The sequence below is a fragment of the Gallus gallus genome, chromosome 8 (genome assembly GCF_016699485.2).
Source record: "Gallus gallus isolate bGalGal1 chromosome 8, bGalGal1.mat.broiler.GRCg7b, whole genome shotgun sequence".
Taxonomy (NCBI): Eukaryota; Metazoa; Chordata; class Aves; order Galliformes; family Phasianidae; genus Gallus; species Gallus gallus.
The window spans coordinates 6531813-6558689 of record NC_052539.1 but is presented as its reverse complement, the minus strand read 5'-3'; the positions used below and the strand labels follow the sequence as shown (position 1 = coordinate 6558689).

Sequence of the window (26877 nt, the reverse complement as noted above, 5' to 3'; positions counted from 1 at the left end):
TACTTTAGAAAACGAGAAGCTGGTAAGTTTGTGCTTGGTCCAAAGCTAATTTTAAATGGAGTAGTTCAATCATGGAAGGTTTCAATTCATCTTTTTCTCGGTGTAGGCTGTACTAAAGCTGAACCTAACCGTTACGCTTTAGCGCGTGCCTTTATTTAAACACAAGGCAGCTTTCTGGGCGAGGCAGCGTTGAAAGTTGGTTGTTGTCATCAGAGACACAGTTTTCCCTCCAGCTGCTTGGCAATGCCGCTTTCGTTTGCGGTGTTGTTATTATTTTTTAATTGACTGCTGGTATTTATTAAACAACGGATAGCGTGAGGGATTTCTGAGCTCCATGCAGCAGAGCTGTGTAGGGTTTTTGGACAGCTGAATGGTGCAGAGAGGACTTCCCACGCAGGAGGCCGCTGCCAAAGAATTATCTTCATATGCTCAGTGAGAATGTAATGCCACTTGTGTCAGTTTTCTGTGAAATGTTGTTATAAATTTAGGCAAGATTGTTTACCCAATGTAATGCTAAAGCTGGAATACAGTTATATTTCAGTCTAGCAAATCTGCATTTTTGGCATAAATTACTTAGATATCTAGGAACAGTGAAATATATGCTGTTAAACATGTCAAAGCGGATGATTAAATGACTTGATTGTTAGGAAGAAAATAGTAATTTTCTGAAAAGGCTTAATGAATGATGTGGCACAATGATCTGCAAGCATACCAAAGGAAAAAAAAACACCTTTCTTGAGGAAAATTTGCCAGCTGAGGAGCACGTTTTTATGCAGTAGGTAATAGAAGCAGGAGGTATGAGTGAAAATATTCCAGTAAATTGACAAGCTCCTTTCTTCCAGTGCAGTTATTTTTCCCTGCTGGCAGCCGATTGGGTGGCTCTGCGTGGTTATTGACTGCCGTATACCAGCAGGTGATTGCTTTGTGATAGCTGACCAGGCAAATGCTTCCCAAGATAAGCTGCTGCTCTGAAACAGCTCAAACTTTCACATACGGACTGGGGATCAAGGAGAAAGCAGCTCCGTTACATGGATTTACCTTCTTGCATCATGGGGAAATGAGATGCTGAAGCCAAGTGAGGCCAGATTTAACTGGGTGATGTTGGGTGAGGATAGATGAAGGCTTTGTTTGGGCCTTGTCTTGGCTATGTTTGATGTGCAGAAGGAAGAAAGGGTCCGGTTTGACTTGGAGCCCAAGCTAAAATATTTGAGTTAACAGTTTAAAAGAATTGGCTTGTTTGTAGACTAAGCAAACTTGTGTGTCAGTGGTTTTATATCAGTAGTGTGCAAGCCTCATATGCCTTATTTAGAGCTCCTTTGAGAAAGACCATTTTGTCCTCTGTGCAGCGCACAGTGAGATCTCTGCTCAGTGAGGGCAATTATTTTCTTTGATCAAGAAGTGTGTTCGTCTGAGTAATGGCAACAAGAAATCAAAAATGAAATCAAAAGTCGAAAGTGGAGACCTTTCTGACATTATTTGAACTTAAACTGCGGCTTTGATGTTCTTGAGCTCCTCGTTGAGTGCTTAATGAAGCCTGTCTTTTTCTGTGTGAGTTCCATATGGAACCGCTGCCCAAGCCCTGGTCACACTGATAACAAGGATTTAAAGTAGAAGTTCACCCATAAGGGGTTTTGCATGCTGTGACAGTCTGTAAGTTGGTACCCTGTTGGTCTCTGTGTGTTCCCTCTCTAGAGATGGGTGGTCTGTGCAAGTAATCTGTGTAACAGAGCTGAGAAACAGTCTTACTTTTTGGGTTCCCACAGGGTATGAATGTGAAGGTGACACAGGACGAGAGCAGCCCTGTGATCACCACTGGCTACATGCAAATGCCAGTGTCCCACCTCAGTTTTCCTGCTGTCCATGCTGCTGTGAGGCTGAAGTTGTGCATTAGAGTAATGTTGCTGTAGCTGGTAGTAGACTGTCTGATCTGAGTCACTGATGTTGGCCATACCCAATCTTCTGATCCAGCACACGTGCTTTAAAGCCTTGTTGGAAAAAACATGCTTTATGTCAGTGCTCAGCTCAGTGGCTGCTACAAAGCCTGCTGGAAATCTGCAGCGAGCAGATCCCAGGGAGACTTCAGCTACTGCACCAGCTGTTGTCCTCTCCTGCCCTTGTGTGCTCCTGAAAGTTGGTGTAGATGTGCTAGTGGAAACCTTGTGCAAGTCTTGCAGGGCTGACCAGAAACCTACCCCACATTCTCAGTTTTCTCTGCTGATTATGGCTTGTGCCATTAGAATGAACCACAGCGTCATCTGTCAGACTTATTTCTAAAGTTCCATAAAGCCTGTTTTACCAGACTGCCTAATTCAAAGCATTTGTTCAAAGCGCTGCTGCTGCTTTTGTGACCACAGGCTCTACGAGAAAACCAGGATTCACTGCTGAAAGAGGTTGGTGACCAAGTGACAACAGAAACAGCCTATGTCTAGGTGCTCAATGCTGTCTTTGCCGCAGTCTTCACCACCAAGGGCTCCCATGGCTCTGTGTTCTGTGAGAGTGAGGAGGAAAAGCTATCAGTGGCTGGTAAGGGTCAAGTTGGGAATTACTTACAGGACCTCAACACAAGGGACTGAGTCCATGGGACCAGATGAGCTGCGTCACAGGGCTTTCAGCGATGTCTGGGATCAAAAGACAGAAATGTGTTTCCTGGTTTGCTTGGAGAGGAGCAAGCTAAGGTTATTGCTGGTGAGTTCTCCATCTCGTTGTCATGCAGGGAGCACTCAGCCTTGTGCCTCCCGGAGGATCCTTACCCTGTATGGAAACTGCAGCAGAGCTTTTGTTTAGGTATGTGTTACCGTTGAGGGCTTGTGCGCTGAGCAGCACAACTTCCAATGAAGGAGGAGAGTCAGCTGCAGTGGTTTTGATGCAGAATTTGTAATGCAGTGTCTCAGCTTCAGATAGCCTCCATGCAGCGACACCCTCTTAGATACACATACAAAAGTAAGGAAGTTTTGCATCTGCAGCTGTCAGGAATGTACTTTGGCTGACGAATGCTGTCGAAGCTTAAAGGCGAGATCCCATAGCGGTCAGTTAAGCTTTATTGGTCTGCCAGAGCAGATTATCATTTTATTTAACCAGAGAAGTGGTTTTCATTGTCACTTGATTGCCAAGGGTCTGTCAGCGTTTCCATTATAAACCTCCTATTTTCAGGGATTTTAGTAGACTTGAGATTTAAGTGTTCTGGTCTAAAACTTGGCAAGCATGATCTGAGTTCACCAGCAGATATTTTCTTTATGAGATTTTAAAGCAGTCAGCTGTTTCTTAAATTGTAGAGAAGGCGAGGGGATTTTTTCCTCTCTATTAAGCAGATAGGACTATTTTTTCCACCCTTCTTATTCCCACTAGATGTATGCAAATAAAGCCCTATTAGGGCTTTATTAGGGAGGAAGAAAGAAAAAGGCAGAGGTGCCCTCTATCATGTTCTGTTGGCTGGAGGCTAATGCCTCAAGGCTTTCCCAACCTCTGCTTCAGTGCATGATGGATGAAGTCCCACCCACCCTCTGCTCTTTCTCCTCCCCTTTACTTATTTGCCTTTGGTGTATTTACACTCTCACTATATTAAGTTGCAGCATTCCTTCTCCATACTTCATTCCTTGCCTTTACTCTGTGAAGCTTCCAGCACCCAATTGTGATGACTCTGAGTATTTTACTCCTCTCTGAAAGGAAACTCTGGGGTGATGCGAGGTACTTGTGGTAAATATAAACCCTAAGGATTGCCTTTATGTCGTGTCTTGCTCTATTTGGTTTACATTACTACTTAACTGAAGAACATAATGTGCATGCTCCTCAGCAGAACATGGCAATTTTAACACATCTTGGAGACGTTGCTGGGACTCTAGAGCTATGACTCTACTTTCACATTCTTTTTTTTCCTTTGTTTAACCAAATCTTTAATGTCTACCCCAAAAAAAAGTGAAGTGTGATTGGTGCAGAGCACCACTGTGGGTTTTCATGGCTGAGCTCTTTTAGTCATTTCCTGAGAGCTCGGTGCAGAGCTGCGACAATGCAGGAAGCGGCAGCAGGCATAGCGAGGCTGAGCGTGTTGTTGGAGAGCGGCTTGCTGTAGGTGAGGGCTTGTCCTCCTTGCTGAGATGTAGGAATTGCTGCGATTGATGCTCAGGCTCTTCAGGAAGAACCTCCGCTGTCCTTCAGTCACGGCAGTGAAGATGGTGTGGGCATTAAAATGCTGAGCCAGGAACTACAGCTACGTGACTTCTGAGTGATGAGGGGTGCAAGTTAAAATCTGACATTCAAGAGCTGGAAAATGAGTGCTTTTAAAAAGTATTACAGTCTCTCTCCCAGGACCTTTAGGAGGTCTTTGTCGGAACAAGATGCTGGCACCACTGCCTTAAAGGACTATAATTGGTACCACCAAATGAGAAGCAAGAAGGGGAGCAAACAAACAGCTTTGGACCGAGAGAAAGCACTCGGAGCATACAGGTGGCAAACACATCCCCGTCTTCCCTGGAGGACAAGCAGAAGAGCACACTCTTGCAGCCTCAGAGGGGAAGGTAATGATTCGAGTCTTGTCAAAAGTTCTGCAAGCATGGATGCTACCAGCGCCGAGGATCTCCACCAAGACTCAACGGAGATGCTCTTCCAGGCAAGGACCAGATCACCGCGGGTTCCCTTCAACCGCTCCCTGTCTGAACCTGTGCCGCACTCTGCAAACAGGAATGCCAAGCCCTTTCTGCAGGCGGTGCGCTCTGTGGATTGTGAGCAGCACAGCTATTTTGTCCGTGGCATCTTCTCAACTCTCTCAAGTGGCTTTTCAAAGATAATAAATCGAAGGGGGGAGCAGCCCCCCACTGAGCCACTGGAGGAGTGGAAACCAGCCGGTAGTCAAATTGACCCGTGCCCAGGTAATGGACTCTGTTCTGTTTGTGTTACAGGTGTGTATAGATATTTTATGGGTTGTATCATAGTTGTTTGAACCGGTTTGGAACTTTGCAGTTGTTAACGTAAGATTTGCAACCTTCTGTTGTTCTGCCTTAATTAAAAAAAAAAAAAAAACTGGGGGGGGGGGGGGGAAGGGCCTTTCCTGATAGAGAAGTGGTGTGATGTTTTGGCATGCGCTTAAAAACGTGAAGGTCCCTTTAAAACAGATGTCTCTGGAGGAAGCAGAAGCATTTCTCTCCAAAATGAACTGCGCGTGTGGTGCAAACAGTCCTGTGAGCACAGCTGCCTCAGAGGGGCTGTTGTGCACTGATGGATATATCAAGCCTGCTACCGTAGATGAAGTACTAGGAAAAGAGAGAGAGAGAGAGAAATAAAGCAGTCTTTTAGCTAGTGTGCAAGGCAGTGGAATGGATCTAGTTCCTCGTACCAGATTCAGTTTTGCAGTCAATCAGCTAAATTGATGTCTGCTCTCTGTTAGATGCCAAGGACGGCAGTGTTACAGAGGTTTAGCCAGTTGGGATTGAGGTCAGCAAGATGCCAGTCTGAGATTCCATTTAAATCTGCCCTGCTGTTAACAACACCCATCAAGCCGGGGAAAAAAAAATGGGAGAAAGGGAGAAATTTGCCTTCTGGTCTCTTGGTCTTTGGTGGACCTTTCTAGTAGGACACCCAGATCTGAGTGGCTGAGGAGGCGTTAGGGGGAGGGGAGCTAAGTTTGAATTTATAATTAAAAACCAACAGAAACCTTCCTTCTCTCCAAAACCTGGTGCTTTCCAGAGCCCTTCAGATTATCATATTAAAACCTGGTAACATCTGGACCTCCTTGAGACTGTTGGACAAGCCATCCCTATTCAAAACAACACAAAAAAATCAGCTTGCTGTTGTTATTATTTGTCCACACAGGTAGTGGGTCTGAGTGATGGTGGATTGTCACTTACAGGCTTATGTTTGCCACTGGGAGCAGCCTCAGTGGTTTAAAATGCAAAACAGGCAGCCATAGAGAAGCAGTGATGAAGAAGGATCATCTCCCTCAGCTTCCTAGGGTTTGTGGCTGCATATGTTCACTGCTTTGAATTCCTCCAAAACCTTGCTCAGGTGGAATTTGGCTTGACAGTACGTGTTAAATGGAGTGAAATACCTGGGGGGGGGAAAAATGAAGAGGCAGAGCTACTTTGTTTCTGAACACATCTTGTTAAGAAGTTGGTTTGGTTCCTGCTGTTGTTGAGACCTCCTGAGAAGCTGTTATTACTGCAGGCTGGTCTGTTGCTTTGGACAGTTGGTTTGGTCTCTGCCACCCTGTTTATGTCAGCTGGCTATTTTGGGAAGGTGTTCTATATGACACAAGCATTTTGGATTAAACATTTGCCATCTCTAAAGGGCAGAGCACGCTGTAGTTCCTTTTTCACACTGTTCTGGTGCTCTTTTGGAACAAGTGGTTCTCTAATAATTCCTAAATGCTGCTGGTCAGCTAGGTTGTTGGGGTGCTCATGGGAAGTAAAGGGCAGGAAAGGGTTATCTGTGAGAAGCCACCGCACTGTAAATATGTTGGTCACAGGATGAGGACGGAGCCTTTTGGCTTTCGGAGCCCAAATCCTCTGTCTGAGCTAACCCAAAGTGGTTTTACAGTGGGACTCTCAGCTCAGGAACTGAGAAACAACAATGGGACTCGAGATTAAAAGTCAGGCTGTCTCAGGGGAGGAAGTCATAGCCAGGAAGGTGCTTGGGGAAACAAGGTGATGCTGTCGTCACCTGCAGTGCTGCCTGAAACAGGCCCTGCTCTCAGGAGGGTTGGCCTCTGTTCTTCAAGCAAACAGCAGCTGAGGTTTAAGAGAACTCGTTCACCCTGTAACACATGCTGCTGTGTGGGTTGTATAGTCATGGGACAGCTAACCCCTGTCACGGGCTGCATTCTTCCTGAAGGAAGCTTGAGTTAGTGGGGCCTGTGGGCTCAGCCGCCCTGAGGCCTGGTGGCAAACTGGGGAGCTCCAGGGGCTCAGGGATGGCTCTGAAGGGAGAACCTGAAGGCAGAAGCGGGGAGAGCAGTGTAACCTGTGTGCCATGTTCTTCACCTGCAGCCTGGGTGCTCACAAGTACTGAGCTCTTCTACCAAATACCACACAGACTGAGTTCTATGGGGCACATTGTCCTCGAGCAGCTGTGGTGCTTGGGTGGGCTGAAGGCGTCTTCCCATGCCTGCAGTCCTGTGTACTGTGAAAGGAAAAATGCAAGAAAACTGATGGCTTTCCTATGTGAGAGGCAGAATCTGGGAATCCTTGGGCTGACAAAACCTGCAGTCTGCCCAGACTTGTGACTTGCCAACAGATAGTGTGAGACATGGGGCTTCTCCAAAGCATGCAATCAGCTTAGCCTGGAAGAGCTCGATCAAAAGTCTCCCAGGAAACATGTTTGGACAGAATTTCTCCTTCTCCAAGGAGAACCCTTCATGTGCTGTCGAATGCCCAGTCCGAGAGGCATGCTTTGGAGTTGAACCAGAAGAACCTGGAGGCATGCTTTCTGTCCAAGCCCTTTAATTACTCACTTCATTACAGGCATTTCTACTTTCCTCTGAAATAGTTACAGATTATCAACTGTTTAAAAAAAATAAAAAGCTTCCTTTTGAAGCGTGCCTGTCCTCTTGCATCCTGCTTTAGCTCTGTGCCAGAACTGCAGGGGCTGGGACCTCTGCATGGCTTTGGGTAGCAGCTGCTTTGCTTCTGACCTCTGTAAACCTGGGGAAGAGCAGCTCCCGAAAGGGGACCAGTTGCTTTTTTGGCAGCTTGAGCAGGGAAGTGGGATTAAAAAAAAAAAGAAAAAAGAAAATCTGGATAAATATTTTCCACTTGGTCTCACAGTCTAGGAAGCGTGTTCAGACACTGCTTCATCTCTTCTTGGCTGCACATTTCCCTCCTGGGGAATGAAAGGATGCTGAACCTGGGGAGAGCTGCTCCTCAGAGCTTTGCTGTGGCACAGGGCGCCCTGCTGCCCATCTTGTAGAAACTGTGTAGGGAAGGAGCTACACAGACAGCTCAGAGCCTTGGATCTGAGGGTTGTCAGTGAGCTGCTGCTCTTTATTTTATTCCTGTGTATTGCCAATGACCCTTTAACGACCCTAGATGCTGTTAAGAGTGGATTTGTGAGCAACTTCACAGATAACATTTATTTCAACGTTCCTTCTTATCTGAATCTTAGGGCAGTGCAAGTTTAATTGGAGGTTGATGACAAAATGATTCCTCAGTAGAATCAATTATCTGTATCTCAGCTTGCGGGAGGGAGAGAGTAAATACTGGTTTCTTGTATTTGATGTGCGTTTGGCTGCCCATGGGCGCTCTATTGTTCAGATTTTTATAATGGCACTTCCTGCAGAATTATTTCCTTCACTTTTTTCACTTGCATGATGATGTGTTTCTTCAGTCTTATCGCTTTGACGTCATGCTTTGATTCATTTTAGGGGTGTTCTTGTGCCTCGAGTCAGAGCGTAGTCCATATCCTTGCCTTTCTGCAATTGTGAGTTATAAAAAAAGAACAAGAGTTACTCAAGCTTGGTGCTCTTTGTTAATATCTCTACAGTCCAGAGTCATTAAATTCTATGTTTTTATCTTTCCTTATAAACTGATTTAGAGAGAACCTGTATTTTCACGCTTGTAACTTGGTTTAAAGCCAAGCTGTTCCATTTCAGCAGTGATTCCCAAAATGCAAAGCTACATGAAATGGGAATTCAGTATTTATTGCTCACTGGGGCAGCTTTTCTGTTTGCAAGTTTTTAGAAGCACTTTCTCATTTTAGAAGTGCTTCTACTGACTCATATGCCTCCACCTCTGAATGTCATTCTCTATTAAGTAGTTTATTTTGGTGGGGATTTTATTAGGGACCTTTTACACAATTAAGCTTATGCTGTAATACGTCCATTTAAGTGCCGTGTAAATGTCAGTTTATCTGTGTTCCCATGTGTTTTGTTGCGTGGTTTAGTCTTAACGTCTAAAGTCATTAACCATTAATTGGCAGAAGAGATTCAGAACATCACAGGGGGGCGAGGCACACAAGGGAGCATTCCTGGCACTTTGCAGCTTTGAACACTACTTCTCCACTGTTCCCAAGTGGTTTTGATCTCGACCCAAGCCTGGTTCATCGCGAGCACGGCATCGTTTACTGTGGGTGATAGGCTAATGCTGTGCAGATGAATGTTCGTGGTCACAACGGAAAATAATTAGCAGCGATATCTGAGGCTAATAGAATTTCTCATCTGGTGCTAATTATGCTTAACAAAGGGTGTCTCTAAGCAGGTAGTTGTGCTCATTTCAGCTTGGACTGTTGATTTTTTTCATTCTTCTTAATGCCAGACCATTTTTTCTGAAGCCAAAACTTAACGTCCACCAGGATGAATGAGGACATTTGTATATGTGGGAGCTATTTTCTGACTCATGAAATCATGACAGGGGAATGGCAGAGTCTCACATTCCAGGTTGCTTTTTGTTGCTTTTGTGGTCTGTGTCTGTGGGACTGCCAGGATGTTGTAGGTTTTGTGCAGAGCAGGCTGACAGCTGGCGCTTGCAGTATTATCTCAGATTGCCTTGATAATCAGAAATTATCGCATGGGAATTAATTATCTGTGGAAAGGGTAATTGTGTCCTAGAGACATCTAGTCCTCTGCATTTCCTTTTCAGGGAGGTAGGGCTTGCTTGCTTAGAAGCAGTCAAGGAGTGATAGTATGGGGATTAGGAGAAAGAGCTCTCAGTGAAGTTAAGGGTTTGGTGGGAGAAGCTTTTCCTTTGATAACAGGACAGACAGGGCCTTGAGGAAGCAGCTGGAAGAGGAAGAACTCTGCTTTCCAGAGGAGGAGTTGTCTGGAGAGCAGTTGGGGTTGGAATCTTCAGCAAAACTTTGTTTCACCCACTGATTCTCTGGGAAGAGAAACGCCGGCCTGGGGCAGGAACAGCTCGCAGGTCGGCATCCACCCCAGCCCCAGCAGCCTCTCCTTGCCTTTCCCCCACACATCAGGCATAGGGAGCATGCAGAAGGTGGTGGAGAGAAACCCTGTTAGGTTTTTCTTAAAATTCTGTATTCTTCTTAAAGGTGGATCTAAAATGCAGCTCAGTGCTCAGAAAGGGGAACTGTATCCCGTGGCTCAGCTATCCTGGAAAACTCTGAGGTTCTGCAATCTTAGAAATAGGAACCTTAACTCTTAGAGACATTTGGATTCTGTGGCCAGAGGGTAACTTCTGCTGAGGAGAAATCGTCCTCAGGCAAAACTCCCTGCTTTGCCTTTCCACCACTGCTGCCTATAATGGAGCTTGTCACAAGATGAGAATTGCCCGTGTGCTTAAACAACCAGAGCTTCCTAGGCATGTTGACCCTTCTTTTTTTCTTAAAATAACAAACCCAAAAGAAAGTGTTCATTTCAGGTCTTTGCTTCATTTTTCCAAATAATAAATGGAGTACATTTGTAATGCTAACAGTGCCTGATTTAGGTCTCAAAGCGATGGCATGTTAGATGTAAACAAACATGCACAAGATTCTGTGCCCTTATTTGTAGCATTACTTGATTGCTTGTTCTAACTAATCAATTTGTTTTATTTACCCTTCTGCTTTCTGTGCTGGTATTCTGTGATAGTTATTCAAAAGGCTCCTTAGACTCTTCTAAAATAAATACTTCATAGTCCTGTAAAACATCACTTGTTTTAGAGGAAGCTGTTTACATAAACAACAAGCTAATGCATGAACCTCTTGACATGTTAGCATTGAAACCAACTGTCCCCCGTGTGGTTTTGTTCTCACATGAGGGAGGCTGAAGATGTACATCTGGTGCTTTGTGGGCAGGAGAGTTCTGCGCAGGCTGCTGGTTTGAGTGGGATTAAAAAATGCTGTGTGCAGACAAGGTGAAAAAAGATCATTGAAATAATGAGTTTTTCAAAGAAGCTTATGTTTAGAGAGCGGGCATTCTCTTCATTTATTCCCCACGGAGAATCTGCTGTTCATTTTAATGGATGCGTCTGGTATGGGAGCATCCCTATCAAAAACCGCCGTGTGAAAAGTGATGCAGAAAGGGATTGGGTTCCTAATAGCATGTGAGAACAGGTAGCGAGCAAGTGCGTTTTTCCAGCTCAAATGTGTGCGAGTCTCAGCTGTTACCACACATTGATGTTGTATGTCGGTTTGAGAAGCAGGGGATGAAAGCTGTGTGTTGGCTCAATGACTCCTTGCTTTGAGGGAGGCCTGAATTCTCATTCTTGAGGTTTTGCAAAGCTCTCAGATTCTCCTGTTCCTCCTTCTGTCCTCATCGCAAACAAATACCTCTTTTTAGAAGGTGAAATGCAAGGAGCTGCACTGCCAAGTCCAGTGGAAGCGGTGAGCGGGCCTAGTCCTTAATGTTATGTCTCACTTCAGCTGGTTTTGCGTGTCTTGTAGGAACAGAAGGGCTTTCCAGTGTCCCATCCTCAAAATACTCCCAGGTGTGATCTTAAAATCTTCGGAGGTTATCATGCATGGTTGAGATGATGGTAGGGTCAGACCTGTTCTTGCATCTCACTCTTCCTCGGCTCAGTGACTTTAGGCTGCAGTTTTCTTCCCGCTGTGTCCATGATTTGTGATCCTTTTTCACAGGAAAAGTGCAAGCCCTTTTCAGGTAGTCACTGCTAGGAATGATTCTCCTCTTAACAGTCGGTGGGCAACAGGGATGCTTCGGCATGTGGTTTTGATGAATTACTGGACACATCTGCCAGCTTTTGATCCTTGCCATGTGTTTCCATCCTCCTCGTGGCTCCCATCAGCTCTGGTTGCAGTGGTACCTAAGAAATGGTTTTGTCACGACTCTGAAGGAGCAGATAAATATGCAGATCTGGATTGCTCCCAATGACATCTCCACGCAAGCACCCTTCCTTTGGCAGACTGGCTCAGGTATGCTGGCCATGTCCTGTGTAAACAGCCTCAGCAGGCAGTTTCCCTGCGTGCTCAGTGGGCCAACGATGGGAGGTACAAGTGTGTTCAGGCTGGGGCTGCTGAGCACTGTGTTGGTGCAGGCCTCTGGCTGCACTGCTGTGGCCATAGGTTTCCTGTCAGCCCAACTGTAGCCTGATGAAAAACTCAAGCATGGTTTCAGCCACCAACGTTTTGAAATGACAGTCCTTTCCTCTGTGCGGCTTCCTGTTGATCTGCTGAGCCTTCGTATAATCAAAACGGGGGTGAAGTTTTGGAGAAAAAATGGTAGAGAACTGCAATAACCACCATGACCCAGCTGCGAAGGAGCTATGTGGTCTGTCTGTTGGTTTTCACACTTGTGACCACGACTTCCCCCTGCCATGTGTCACTGTCACGTGCAGGGTTGGCTCCTTCTCACCACCCCATGAGATGAGGAGGGTGAGGAGCCCTTCCATCCACAGGGCTCGTGGAATGTGCGTGGCATGCGGAGAAGGATTGCTTTCCCATTCTACTGACCTCGGCTGAGGGGTGTTGTTAAGCATTAGGAGGTTCATGTATCTCTCACTATTAAAACCTAACCTAAAGGGAATGGCTGAGCTATTTGCCCCAGTACTCCAGAAGAGCAAGTGGGATAGTGCTATATATAACCCACATGAAAAGGGCAAACCAATGAGTGTCAGTAAAATACTGTGCAGACTTTCCTTCCTCTTGGTGCCAGAGGCAAGTCCTGTGTGCATCCCAAACCAGGTGGGTGCCCCGATCGTGAGCTCCTCAGGTGCTCGTTAAGTGCCAGTGGGCACAAATGGGCATCCTTGCCTCCAACTCAGCTCTGCTTCTGTCCAATGCAGTGCTTGTGGCTCCTTTTCCTCCTCTTCATGCAGATGTGTGACTGCTGCAGCCCTGTTGTAGCTGTACCAACAAGGTAATTCCAGCAGCAAGGAGCTCCCCACAGGCAGGCACAGAACCTGCCCAAGGAGCTGTATGTGATGAGAGGCTGTTAGCTTCTGCATGGATATGCTCTAGTAGCTGCAGAAGGGAAGACGTTCTTTCCAGGAAATATTTATTTTTCTTTCTTCATTGTAGGGTTTCATCTGAACTTTCCGTGAATGCCACATGGTTATAACCAGAAGTGAGGGCCCATACGTGTGATTTCTCTAACTGAGAAACTGATGTTTGTGCTGCACCCCCATACAATGTCACTGTGTGTGTATGTAGTGTTTTCAGTGTTGTGAGTACAACAGCTCAGCTGCATGGTGCAGCCTTTGCGCCCAGACCTCCCCCAGCTTTGTGCTCACACTGTAGCAGCTGTCATTTCTACCTCCAGGCTCGTGTGTCTCCAATATGCTGAGACAAAAAGGGACAGAGTCTGCAGACAGAAGGCAGCATGGGTCCAGCTGGTGCACTGATGGTATTTGATTCAAATGCTTGTGCTCAATGGGGGATCGCATGTTCGTTTAGATGCAGGTCTATTTGCTTTAATGGCAGTCCTCCAGGTAGGCATGCTGCGTGTGAACAGACCCGTCCTCAGAAATGAAAGCTGTGAATGCAAGAGGAGAAAACAAGTTGTTATGTACCAAAGGACTTGTCCTTATCGAGTCACACCTTTCTGAATTGTCAAGTGCATGGAGGGAAAATGTGACAGCACAGAGCCTGCCCCCAGCAGCCCGGGCTGAATTAAAAGCACACACAGCAATCTCTGCTCCAAATAGCTCCTGTGTGGCTGTGTAATTTGAAAGAGAAATGCTTTCAGGGTGATGGTGGGTTTTGTCTACATCTGTAATGTCTCATTTGTCTGCAGATGCCCAGCAGCCTTCACTTTGTTTATTCAAAGATGAGCAAACATGAAACTGAATGTTCTTTTCAGTGATCGGTGGAAATCAATGTGCAAAATGTTGGTCCTTATGGGGTGTATATATATATATATGTATGCTTAGCAAGGTTTGCTGGATGGATTGCTCCTAAACATACAGCTTGACTCCTCTTAAGTGCAGAGAATTCGCACTTAGAGAGTTGTAGCTCAGGGACAGCGGAGTGTGGTCACTGATGGATAAAATGAAATTCCTGCTTGCATTTTAATGGACTTAAATCACATGAGACTTCAGGAAAGAAAAAAATGGGCTTATTATTTTTTTCGTTTTCATGATGGTGTCTCGTTGCTCCAGGGCTGGCAAAACTGGGTAACAAAATATCGTTTTTGTGTTTTGTGCTGTTACTAAAGAAGATTTTACCCAGAAAAGGGATGTGCATGATCATCGTTAGTCACTGCCAGCAGAACAAACAGTACTGCTCTGTAGATGTGGTGGGGAAAGCGCAGCTCCGAGTTTTTGGCAAGCTGAGTAGGAAGGAGGAAATGAGCAAGATGCCATGCATGGTTTTTATCACCAGAGATTTGCAAAAATAAGTGAGACGTCCGTCGGGGGCTGGGAAGGGTACCATGCGGCTCCAGGGGTGTGCAGGCAGCACAGCCTGCCCACAGCAGCCTTAGAACTCCCAGCATAAAGGGAGCAGTGCCCCAACCGGCACTCCTTGGTGCTGCCTCACCTCTGTTTGTCTGTGGAGGGTGTTCAGATGTGCTGTGAGCACTCTGTCTTTGTGCTGCCAGCCCGGGGTCTGCCTGCCTCACCTGTGGGAGGAGTTGGGGGTGGTTAACATGCCGGGCTCTTCTATAACGTGGAAGAAAATAGAGGTGCTCGGGTTTCTACCCCATATTTTCTTCTGTTATATCACTGAGTGGATGTTTGTGTCTGTTTATCCTCTCATTCCGTGTGTGTTTTGAAATCTCATTGTACTCGGCGGTGGAAAATTGGCTGCCTGGTAAAGGCACGTTAAGGACAGCTATCTACAGTAGCTGGAAGGAAATGCTTCTCAAGGTATTGTCCGAGTTGGTTCTGGCAGAGCCCCTGGGGGACGTGAACTTTCCTTACCTCCTCCACCCATCTTCTGACAGCGGGGAGAATTCCTAGTATGGCTGTTTAAAAAGAAATGAGGAGGATAAATCCATGCTGCCCTGTAATTGTTTCCCAATAGAAGCGCCATGGATTTCAGCAGTAACTCATAAACCACTCTGTTGATCATTCTCTTTGGGGAACGTGGGGAATCCCACAAAGCAGTGAAGTGAAACAGATCTCCAAACTGGATGAAAACCGTCACGTTCAAGTAGAGGTTCCCTTTGCCCTCCCAGTCTGGTCGGATTTGCTGTTACAAAATGCAGTTGCACAGCAGGGCAGCTAATTAGATGTTATCAGGACTGTTTTGAGGAGGTTGTGACCTATACATTTCTGTTCAGTGTTGCTGTAGGAAAGAAATTTTTGCTCGCTCTGCCTCCTTCGAGGAGATGAGCAGCAGTGGTTTTCCCCTGCTAAAAGGAAGGGGATTTGTCATGGGGGCTTTGGGATGTCCATTTGGAAAACATTTGGGGAAGAGTGCGTGTTTGTGCTTAAGGGATTTGTGGCGTTAGTGCTCAGCACCAGAGGAGTGAGCAGGAGAAGGTTTAGTTCCTGCGTGCTGGGTGTGTTGCAGGCATTGGGGATGGAACAGGAGTGGTGTGGGCACTGTGATGGGAGCTTTGGCAGGAGGATGTGGGGTTCCCTTTCTTTAGGGTAGCCCAGCTTGCCTGAGAGAGAAGGAACATGTTACAAGGAGGGAAAACCCTAAGAATACCTGAAATACTGCTCTTCAGCTGCGAATCCCCTTTAATTAGCTAGACCATCATCAAAGGATGCATTAATGACACTCGTTGGCATTTCCAGCAGCACAGTAAACCTGCTCCGCCTGCTTTGGTGCTATGTCAGGATCACTGCTCCCAGCACCACGAAGGCATCCCCACCGAGCTGCCTGCACCAGCACCTTCCTGCTGGGCTCTCCCGGCACCTCTAGCTTCCCTGTTCTGGAACTATTTCTCTTGCTTCCTCTTCTCAGCTGCTTTCCTCCAGCATGATCTAGAGGAAACGAGAACAAATCGTCCTCCACCAAACTGCTTGTGACCTCCTGATGCTGAACCAAAGTGGATGATTTTTATCCCAGAGCCAGCTTTCCCTCCTCAGAAACAGATCTGGTTCTTGGGTTGATTTACAAGGGGAAGCTGGCCTTATACATCTGCATACAACACGCAAGGAGGAAGAGGTGGCGCCCATCATTCCCTCTCTGTGCTGGGTGAAGTGTGGGATTCAGATGGTTTGCAATAGATTCAGTGCTGTGCTGGCAGGCTGACCGAGCATTCAGAGCTCCTAGGGTTGGAAGAGCACCCTGCTGAGGGCTTTGTGATGATGATTTTTCCCCATTACTCTTTTCTCCCATCACTAAAACCACAGTCACATAGGCTGGTTTTGCAGACCACAGAGGCTGTGCTTCTGTAGAGGTGTTATTAAAGAGAATGGAATTCAGCAATCCTGATGCTGCTTTGAGAAGTCAGTTTTGGGGCTGGATAGTTCAGATCAATAGCAATAGATGAATGGATGCCTCGTTTCTTTTCTGAAGGAAAGCTGATGGCTGCATGGCATAACACAGTCGGCATGTGGAAGGCAATGAGACTCTGTTTATTTCCAGTTACTCCACTTGAACTTGTGTGGTCACTGTCCTACGACCTTGTGTGTGCCCATGGCTTGTTCTCGAGTTCACAGCAGTGTTCCTCTGCCTTTCCTCTTCCAACACCCCCTTCTCTTTACCTGCTAGAACAAGGCAAAAGGGTCTTGCAGCCAGGCAGTGAGTGTCTGCTGCTTGGTGCCTTGCTGACAAGGGTGGGGAACAAAGCTGTCTGCATGGGCAGGATGTGCTTTTTCCAAACTCCGTGTGCTGCTTGTGCTTGCGTGTATGCCTAGCTTTAACCACAGGTACATTATAACCTTGTGCAACCAAAAAATAAGCAGGAACTGAAAAGTCTTTGCTTTTAAATTGGCTTTTCTTTTTCAATTGCTTTGTTTTCTTTTTCCAAAGCTGCCTTGGGCCAAGTCCCTTTTAGGTTCAGGATGCTTCTCCTCAGCCTCCTTCCTGCACTGCTGCGGGCTGGCTGCAAGGAATAGAGATGCAAGAGCAACCAGAGCAGACTGCTTGCTGCTGGAGAGACTGTGAGGTGGAGATTAGGGTGGGTGAGAGTGAGCATTACAGAGAACAGAACGGGGGAAGGGTGTCGAGCTGGGTAAGGAAAGGATCTTACATTAATTAAGAGGAGAAACTGCAGATTTTTTTTTTCTCCCAAGAATAATTAACTTTTCTGCTGTTCTTCATTTCCCACTTCCTAAAGCTCTCACGAAAGCTTCTCCTTGCTTTAGGGAGAAGTGTCACTTGAGAATCTTCTCAGAACTTGGCAGCTTGGTAATAAGGGCATGTAATCTTTTATAATCCTCTCTTCAGGTTTGTAATATCCATTTCTGTTTTGAGGTTCCAAAGCGTTTTGTAGGCCAAGTGGGATTTAACCGAGAGAAACACATACTTAATATTCAGGAGCAAACACTTCTGGGCCTGGACAAAGGATGAGCACTGAATGAGAAGGAAGGAAAACCTGCTCAGTATTGCAGGCAGGGTCAGGGCGATGGCTTTGAGTGGCCGCAGGAGGTTTGCAGCCCTGACTACCCTGGGAACCAAGCTGTTTTTTCCACAGAGTGCAGCTTCTCTGCAGGTGATGTCATGGGAGTGCCCAAGCCCTACAAGGATCTGTCTGTCTGCAGGCTGGGCTGAGCCCAGGGTACACCTGTGCATTTCATAAGGTTCCCACCAGGATCACGTTGTGATTTCTGGTTCCACCCGTCGTTGCGTGTCAATGACTGCGTGCTTTGGGGGCCTGGCATGGATCCATCAGAGAAGATGCTAACTTGTCTCAGCACACGCGTCTTCCATGCTGTCTCTCACAAACCTGGCTGTGATGTATGAGGAAAGGGGCAGAGGGGAGAGGCAAGGCTCAATTACCCTCCACAAGGTTAGCGATCGGCTGTGCGGAGTGTAAGAGGCTTAGAGCAGCTCAGCAGTGTTCAATCTAATTGGCAGCTTTAAACTGCTATTACGAGCTTCCACACCTTTTGCACGGTGACAGCGAGCTGGTGCAACTTTCTGCTTTCTAATCAGAATTACCTTGCCAGACCAATTTTAGCTTTATGCCTAATTTTGCTTTTGCTGCTAGCTCCTTAGCTCTCATTTTTAGGACTTGCAGGAAAGCTTCGAACTGTTGGCACACTCAGCATCTGCTAGCTGAACAACTCGTAAGGTTATAAGACTTGTGGTTTCTTTTTTTGGAATGTCTGCATGATTTTTTTCCTTCTGAAAAGGAAAATCTCAGTGAAATCTCAGATCTCGTGGCTGTGTCCTCGTGGACAAACTGCATGTGTGCTCTAGGGCTCGTGCTGAGGCTCTGGTGCTGGGGACACAGCCATTAGGGGCTGAGGGTGGTGTCATTGTGGTAGTGCAGATTTTGGGAGGGCTTGGTTTTGGGTTGTGTGTGTGATGGTGCAATGAGAGTGGAAATCTTGGCTCGTCTCTTAGCGTTTGCCCAGCCCCAGTGTGAAAATCACTGAGCTTTTGATAAGCAAAGTGATGATGTCGCCAGCATCGGGCAGATGTTCTGACTGGGGAGTGAGAAAATCAGTTGGTTGCAGCAGGCTGGCTCACCCAGCCAAGCTTCCATCTCTGCAAACAAGTCACAGTGCAGGAGTGAGGGGAGTAGGAGCGATGTCAACAAGAGGAGAAACAGCGAGAATTCATCCTTCTGGAGGATGAGTTCATTGAGCTGTACCATCCTGGGGTTTTTCTCTCGTTTGTTGCAAAGGAGACAGCCCTTGGCTGGCTCTCAGCATCATTAGACATTCACTGATCTGATGCCTTAGCCTCTCTCATGTAAAATAAAATCTTTCCTCACACTTTAATGCAGAACATCTCTAGGAAACTGAAGAACCCGGCATGTAGCTCTGGCCTGCTGAGTAAAACTTCGGTGCTTGCTCTTCAGCCTTCTGGGGTTAGTCATGTTGTCCCTGTACTGAGGTGAGGCTGCTGTGCTTGGGGAATTCAGAGCTGCAAAGTGAGCCTTCTCCCACCCAACTGCAGATCCCATCACAGCTTTCCAGCAGCTGGAGGGAGAAAATTCCAAACCCTACGTCTAAACAGTGAGCAGCAACTACTGCCAGCATTCTCATCTTGAAGCGTTAAGAGATTCCTCCACCCAGAGATGGTGTGCTGGTAGTAGGGAAGGGGAAGCTCACACATGGCACACAGATTGCTGTTGTGATGCTTTGTGTTAGGGAACAGGGCATGCAAACTGCACCTGGCTGAACAGCCTTTCTAACAATCTGATGAGATTCTCCAGTGGGATAAAGCAAAAGCAGTTCTTAGGCTGTGCCTGAGCACTGCCACTCAATAAAAGAGTAGCAAAAGTTAATGGGATACCACTACAGGATTGGCCAATGCTAGAAGTTAATCCTTCTAGACCTTGTAAAGAAATTTGTGCCAAATGTGTTGGAATCTGAGAAAGTCATGGTGCTGGTCAGAAGTTCTGCCAGCTTCTGAAATACCTTTTTCATCTGCTTAAACCTTTTTCAGCTTTATTCTGCAGAGAATGGATTTTCCAGGTAGTGCTTTGACGTTACCCAGTTGGTGGGAGAGCTTCTGTGATCCCTGAAATCCAATGGCTTTGCTGAGCTTTCCTTGCCTCCTACCTCTTGATATTAGGTTTCCCTGGAAGAATTTGGGCACTGCTACATGCAGCTGCTGGAGGAGAGCAACTGCATTGAGCTGAATCAAGGGCTTGCCTGTGTACTGAAGGTTGTTGCATGCAGCTATTAAATATAACAGAGAATTCACACTGGATGTTTCCCTCTAATAACATCCTACACAAACAGCATGCTTCTCGTCCTAAAGGGTCTGCTCCTGCTTTCTGTGCTTAAAATAACACCTCCTTCACTACAGAGGTCTTCCACCTGCTGTGAAAATGTAGGTACTTCTTCGCTGTGTCAGAGCTGTGCTGCAGTGATAGAGATGGGGAAGTGAGTCATGCTCTGTCTCACAGTACCTACGATGTTCCCTAGAAAACCTGCAGCCACTGTCCATGCTGTGATTTCAAACAAATTGACAAAACCAAGTTTTATTTCTCTAACGTGTCCTGGTCATATCTCTGTTAGTGTTGTGATTCAGAGAAGAGGTCCCCCCTAGCAGCCTCATGTTTTCTATTGCTCGGTAGCACGTCAAGTCTCTGGTTTAGCACACATAGCATGTGCTGATTTCATTTGCAGTGCTGCCTGGTTAGTCGTGAGTATTGTGTTCCCTGTGGGGACACCATGGTGGCTGTCTGCTTGGGCATGAGCATCCCTGCCTTCTTCCAGGTCGGTCTCTATCATTAGATGGGGAGATGCATGCGGTCTGCTTGGGTCACAAGCATGACCAGGAGGCATCACTTCAAGCTGGGAGTCAAGCTTGGTGAAGTAAAAAATGTAAACAAAAGCTGTATGTATTTATTTGCAGGAGAGAAAGTGGAATTGCCTGATCATGCCTTTCCTAGCAGCCCTCAGTGTGTGCCGTGAGGTTGCATGTCCCCTTGCACTGAGTAGGGCTGTTCTGGGGCCTGGGCTTGTTCTCAAATTCTCTGCTCTGCTTTAGATCCAGACCCTGCAGACCTTCATCTGAGTGCTGTGTAACAGTGTGAAGTAGTGACAGATGCACACAGCTGTATGTCACATAACTTTGCTGTTTATTTTGACTTGCCTTGGTAACTCCTGCAGAAATCCTGCCTTCCTACCAAGGGTAGGTTTAAGGAACATGACATGTTGAGACAGAGCACGCTTCCCTTCCTGCCATATCTCTCCATTGAATCACTACCTTCCTCACCTTCTAGGGACCGGGCAGGTTCAGTTAGAGCCTCTTAATTGCCCTTTGTCTGTCAGGAGGCTTCAAATCAGTAGCAACTGAAGCTTCAGCTCCTGTTTAGCAGCCTGATAAATGTTCCAGCTGATGATTATTCAACCTGAGCTGCCTGCCCATGCAGATTTGTGTGGGCCTGAGTCCTGATCTCAGACAACAGCATTTACCTACAGCTCTCTGAGTCCGGTCTCTATGGCAAGTACATAAACCATCATGGAAACACTGACACCGGGTGGGTAGACCTGTTGTCAGGAGGTGTTAGGGCTCCTCCTAATCTTCCGTGCATTCAAGCTTGGCCGTTCCATTAGTTACTCAGCTGCTTGGCAGCTCTGTGCTGGAAACATGAGGAGCAGAATACGGACCCTAATAAAGTCAATGAACACTTGGCAAGTACTTCAGTAAGCCCTCAGTTTCACCGCAGGAAGAGCTTGGCTCAGAAAAGGGGCTTTGACTTATGCCAGGGGTGCTCTTGTCATCGCTGGGATGGAGGTTTGCTTTTCTGTGTTTATTGATAGCAGGGAGAGTGCTTTTTGGCAAAAGAAACCGAAGATGTGAATTATGTCATTTTGTTGCTTTCAATGTAGATCTGTTGGCTCGGTTTTTGCAAATTCTGTCTTTTTCACTTCTGAAGAGAAGATGCCCCCCTTCTGGTAGTGGCAGTGCTGCTGGGGGGCTCAGTGCTGCTGGAACGTTTGACACCGCTCGGAAATAATTCTCCAACCCTGCCCATCGACTGCATTTTGGAAGGCATTCTCCACTTGTGAATGCATTTGGAAATGTTGTTGTTGTTGCATAGTTGCAGTGGAAGATTCCCATCTGATAGCACCGGTGCTACTCCCTCAACTGCCATCAGTTTTCATCAATTGCCTTATCCCTCTCTGTGGGATCAGCCTGGCTCAGGCTCCTTCTTTCCATCTTCCTTCTCCCAGCACCAATCAACACCTCTTTTCGATACGCAGTTGCAGTGTGACTGTTCCTCCCCCCCCCCCGGTTTTTTCTTTATAAGCTCTGTAGTTAATAATAAGGTACAAGTTGTCATTTGGCTGAGAGAATGGGAGCTTTGTGGGTATTTATAACGTGCCTAATGGCATTTCAGAGCCCCGAGGAAAAACGGCACAGTTTCAGCTCTTCAGCTGTGTCGGATGTGGCAAACGGGCAGTGGTGCTGCTCGGTTCAGCAGGGACAGAGAAGGGGATTTCTTCCAAGCTGTTACTTAATTGATATTAGCATTTGAAGGCACATAAGGCGTGACCTTTCATCCTGTGTGTAGTCTGATTCTGCCTTCCTGAATGCCTCTTTGTAGTGTTGCAGAAGGAGAAGGGTTGCGTCAGATCAGAGCAACGCATCTCTCAGTAGTGCTTGCACACCCAGGTGTGTGGCTGTGTGAGCCCGTCCCACCCAAACACTGCAGACCCAGAGCTCTCAGGTGCTCCTCCTGCACCTCTTTTAGTACATTCATCAGTGGGTTGTCCTCCAACACCCACACTTGTATGAACCAATAATGTCATATGAGATGAAGGTGAGTGACCCCGAGGTGAGAAATGGCAGCCTTGATAAAGGAATAATAACGGTGGTGAGGCATTGGCGCGGGTTGCCCATGGAGTTGTGGGTGCCCCATCCCTGCAGACAGCCAAGGTCAGGCTGGATGGGCTGTGAGCACTGATGGGGCTGTGGGTGTCCCTGCTCAGTGCAGGCAGTGGGACCAGACAGCCTTCAAGGCTCCCTTCTAACTCAAACAATTCCATGGTTTTCAACCTTTCCCTAAAGCAATCCCAGATACATGTGGACTTCTTGCTGTTGCCTCCCCTTGGTGATTCGATCAGTGCTGCTAAATCAGTTTTATGGGGCATTAGTGGCAGAGGTTGGTGGGTTTTATTGCATTCACATCGGGGCCAAGAATATAAAGTGAAAACTAAAGATGAAGAACTCCGGAAAACAAAATGGGGTTTGCGAAGCAACCAAGCGTATACGTGATACTGTGCAAAGTCCCTGAGAGTCTTCAGTCTGAACTTGTAAAGTATTTCAGAGTAAGGTTTGAAGTTACAGCTGTTGGCAGAGGGGCAGGGAAGGACTGAAATAGGGCAGGGAAGCTGCTAGGTACGAGTGCATTGAAGCTTGTGGTTGTTGCAGGCAGCTTCCTCATGCATTCAGCTCCCTGTGGATTGCAAGATGGGCTTCCAGCATCAGAGAGGGGAGAGGACCGGAGGTACCCAATGCTTTGGACAGCCATTCACCATCAGTCCCTGCTCTGCTGGGGAAGGCGGCCTCGGTCAGCCTGCAGGGCCGCCAGGCTGTGTGCTGGCATGCGTTCGGAAGGTCGCTAACGCACAAGATATTAAAGCTGCAGTGTGCTCCAGCAATGACTGACAGCTGCAGACACCGAGGTGGCACGCTGTGCTGCCAGCAGTCTGCAGAACGCTCCTCCAGCGTGGCCAGCCCGCTTGGCAGGGAGCCGAGGCTGGCCTGCTGCACCCGATGACTCAGTGAAGTCCGGGAGCTGTTATTGCAGTTGGAAGAAGCCATTCTGTTCTTTCATCCTTCTGTGCAGCCCGTAGATCGATTGGATGGTTTGGTGCCAAAGCCTCTAGTTAGTAGAAATTACAATGCACAAGTCTTCTGGGGCTGGGCAGGCTGTGTGTGTGCTGGAGCTGGTGGTTCAGAAGGGTTTTGCGGTGTCGTGAGAAAGGCAGCCCCAAAGCAGGTCTCTCCCTTACCATACTGCTCCTTCCCTTTTCCCGTGACCTTGTGCTTCTCTACCCAAAGGACTGCATCCCAAGATCTGGGCTTCACATTTGTTGCGCACTCCTGGCTGAGGTTTCCCTCACTGTCAGCCTTCTGCTCCTCACCTGGGCTCCTTCAGCATGGGGAAGGCTGCACAGGGACCGTGGTGGCTACCCCAAGCCCTGCTTTAACTTACACGGACATTTGGGTGTGCTGGACCTTTGCAGGGCTGCTTGTGGCTGCTGGAAAGCAAGCGCTGGTTGGTGTGGTGCAGGGCCTGCTTCTGAGCATCCCTCCTCCTCTGAACCCACCTGACAGCAGGGAAACAAAGAGGGATTTCAGTTCTGTTGTTATTCAGAGCCACCCGTTCTGCGTGTTTTCCTGCTTAAAGGTATTGGATTGCTCGCTTCAGGTAATCTTCTGAGTGACCACAAAAATCTTAATGCGAAATCCTAACGCGCCATGAGCCGGGAGCTACGTACCGAGAGCTGCTTTGCAGCTTTAATTCTCCAGCTCTCCAAGTGGGCCCTGAGACAATGCCGCTGTGCGTAGGTGGAGAGCACGGAGATGTCGCAGCTCTGTTCATAACGAGGTGGGATTTGGAACGCGGCGCTCTGAGGAGCGGAGCGCTCGGAGGTGGGTTCCTTGCTGCCCTGCCGCTTGCAGGCGGCGGGTACCTGAGGATTCACTGGCCTCTAGTGGTGGATGCACGCAGTAGGCATGGCAAGCGTCGTCCTTAGCCGTGTGCGAACGCTTTGAGACTCTTCGAGCAGGATTTCAACACTCGTTTTGCCTTATGGGTTCATAAAATGGGGTTGCTGGCTTCCTGCTGAGTGAGTGCGAGCTCCTGATGGGGCAGTTATCCCCCTGGCAGTAGCTCAGCAAGCTGCAGAGCTGGGTCAGGGAGCTGCCCGGGTTGCAGTCGGTGTGCCCAGCTGCCCAGCAGCTCCGGCTCAGGGCTCACCTGCTTGGCAGTGCCACCTGCACGGCTGCCACGCTTCTGTCGCGTGCAGCTCAAGGCAGAGAGTCTTGAGGCAAATTGGCTTTTTAGTGTTTTGTCACCGCAGTGGTTGTGGCTGGATGGAAACGCTGGGAGACTGCTGTCTGTCACGATTTAATCTGACAGATTCCCTGCTGAAAGGATGCCAGGAAGCCCTTCCCAATTCAGTGGCATCCCCCTGAGATTTCCCTCCCTTCTTCATGCCTCCTGCCTTGCTCTCGATCTCCCTTCCCATGTCTCACGTGGGTTTATTAAGATGCAGAGGACATTCAGGGCCTACACTTCTCAGAAGGAAGCAGAGTTTGCATGCGGGCTGTCGCTTTTTGGTTACGTTTCAGTCTTCAGCGACAGCATTCATATTCTTCTCAGGTATTGCTGTTTTCTTAAGCCGTGCTGTAGATACATAAGTATTCCTGGTGTGCATCACGCTGCCTCCCAAGATTAGCGGTTTGTCTTTTAACGTGCTCATGCTAAGTACAGCTCACTGCTCTGCTGCAGAGCCACGGAGCTGAAGGAGGGCAGCTAATGAGACAGGCTAATGATGCTAGGATCCCCATTCTGTGTTCACAGATGTAAAAGGACCACCTACGCACAGGCTGTCCTGCGGCCAGTCCCCCTACACCGAGACGACAACATGGGAGAGGAAGTACTGCATCCTGACTGACAGCCAGCTGGTGCTGCTCAACAGGGAGAAGGAGGTGAGAGAACACACGTCGGCCTTCCGTGGTAACACAGGAAGGCAGCTTTCTTCACCTCTCTCCTTTTTTTTTTTTTTCCTTTAGCTGCTCACAAGTCGAGTTGAGTGTGCAAATGGGAGAGCTTACCAGTTCTGTGCATGTAGATGGTATGGCGTGCAGAGTTACAAAGCAGCTGGCCCAGGTGTTGCACAGAACAAAATGTGTGCATCTACTGCTCCCTGCTTGAGTTTTAGGCCCAGCATTTCAGCCTGCCACTTTCTCTATGCTAGCTCTGCTTTTAATGGTAGCTAAAGCCACCATGGTTACCTAAACCTCACATCAATGCAAACATAAGCTTGCAAAAGTATTTTGTTGGTGCCTGTGTTGGAGTGCAGAGCAGAGGAAGCGTGCAACCTTCGTGCTCTGCAGTCATTTTGCTGCTGTCAGAAGGCAAATTGTTTGAGACAAGGGTTTGCCTTCTCTCTTGCTAAATCTAGCAAACAGGATTGAGTGGCCCTTGGTGTGGAATACTCAAAGCTATTGCAACCTTTGCTTTAACTATAAAATTACTCTGTGTGTGTGTATAGCATGTAGGACTTGGCGTCGTGCCTTGGTATGAAGGTAATGTCAATATGGTTAAAGAATAGGCATATTTTAGTTGTCTGAAGCATTGTGAGCAAACGAATGCTGATAAGTCCTTTCTCAAGTATACCACAGTATAGTTTTTCTTGTTGTATTTAATGTCTACAGGCTGTCGCAGATACATGAGCTTGAGAAGTTGATAATGTTCCTGGGTTTGTTTGCTTAATTACTCTGCTATAGATTTGCAGTTTAAATTTTTCAGGAGGAGCCATAAAGTAGGAATGATTTCAGATTATTGAAATAGACTTTATTGTATATCAAATGTCTATGAATCTGAGTTTAATACCATGGTTTCCTGCATTTGGAAATGGCCTGGATTCTTTGAAAGCTGAGAGCATGAGGTCTGTTCCTGCTGTAGAACTAAGCATTATCCATCTTGAGCTTTGATTAGGTGTGCTTACAAGGGCTGAAACATTTCCCTGCATGGGGAGAGTGGGAGGAAAAGGTTTAGAGGACGACTTGAGTTATTAGAAGGGAACAGCATCAATGCTAATTTGTAGGAGAGGTAATCAAATGCAGGGAAAAATTGAAGAGCCATATCATAATGTTTGTTTACTACATAATTCTTTTTCTAGTCTGACAGGAATGTCACCTAATGAATTAAGGTATCACCTGAAGAAACTTAAGGACATGAGAGGTATTCCTAAAGCTGTGCTATACCAGCACAGCTGGGCTAAAAGGATGCATCTCATTAAGAGATGCATTAAGGAACATAATTGGAAAAAAAAACACTGGCTCCTATCAGCAATAATTATCTGAAGGTGGTAACCATGCTCTTAAGGGTGGTTAATTTTCCTTACCACGTACAGTTAAAACACTTTGCCAGGAGTCAGATGAGCCTCTTGCTTAGATCCTGAGGAGTAAATATGGGAACTCTGAAGCATCGCTGATGTGAAATCATTACATCTGGCATTTAAATGCACTCTGTTTTTGCCTGTTTTCTCCCAGAAGCTGGAGAAATTCCACGTTGGGACATACACAGCATGGATTTTAAGTGCATGCATCTTTAACATGCTCTCAAAGGAGTATGCCAGCACTATCACAATGAGAAATAACTTGTTTTGCATCTGTGTGCAGATGAGCCAGGCAGACATGCCTTTGGTGCAGGTGTGACTCCACATGCTGATAATATGATTTGTTTCAGAAGTTAGAGACAGATTGGCCATTCTGATTTCAAAGTAATTTGGGACT

At 47.1% G+C, this 26877-nt stretch overlaps 1 protein-coding gene across 12 annotated transcripts in view; it reads left to right on the top strand.

Moving 5' to 3' along the window:
* The window catches only part of SYNGAP1 (synaptic Ras GTPase activating protein 1), a 153945-nt gene that overhangs the window by 44039 nt on the left and 83029 nt on the right, over window positions 1-26877 (top strand). For 6 of the 12 annotated variants that reach the window (XR_006939969.1, XR_003076347.3, XM_004943246.5 and 3 more), the window contains exons 1-2: window positions 4021-4892; window positions 24938-25065. Coding sequence is in view for 9 of the 12 variants with exons in the window: in XM_004943246.5 (XP_004943303.3) it covers window positions 4265-4892; window positions 24938-25065 (756 nt within the window). In the remaining 3 variants the exon portion in view is untranslated. Of the gene's footprint in view, window positions 1-4020; window positions 4893-24937; window positions 25066-26877 lie in introns of those variants that run through there. The other 6 variants (XM_015290514.4, XM_004943250.5, XM_015290513.3 and 3 more) reach the window with 2 other exon arrangements.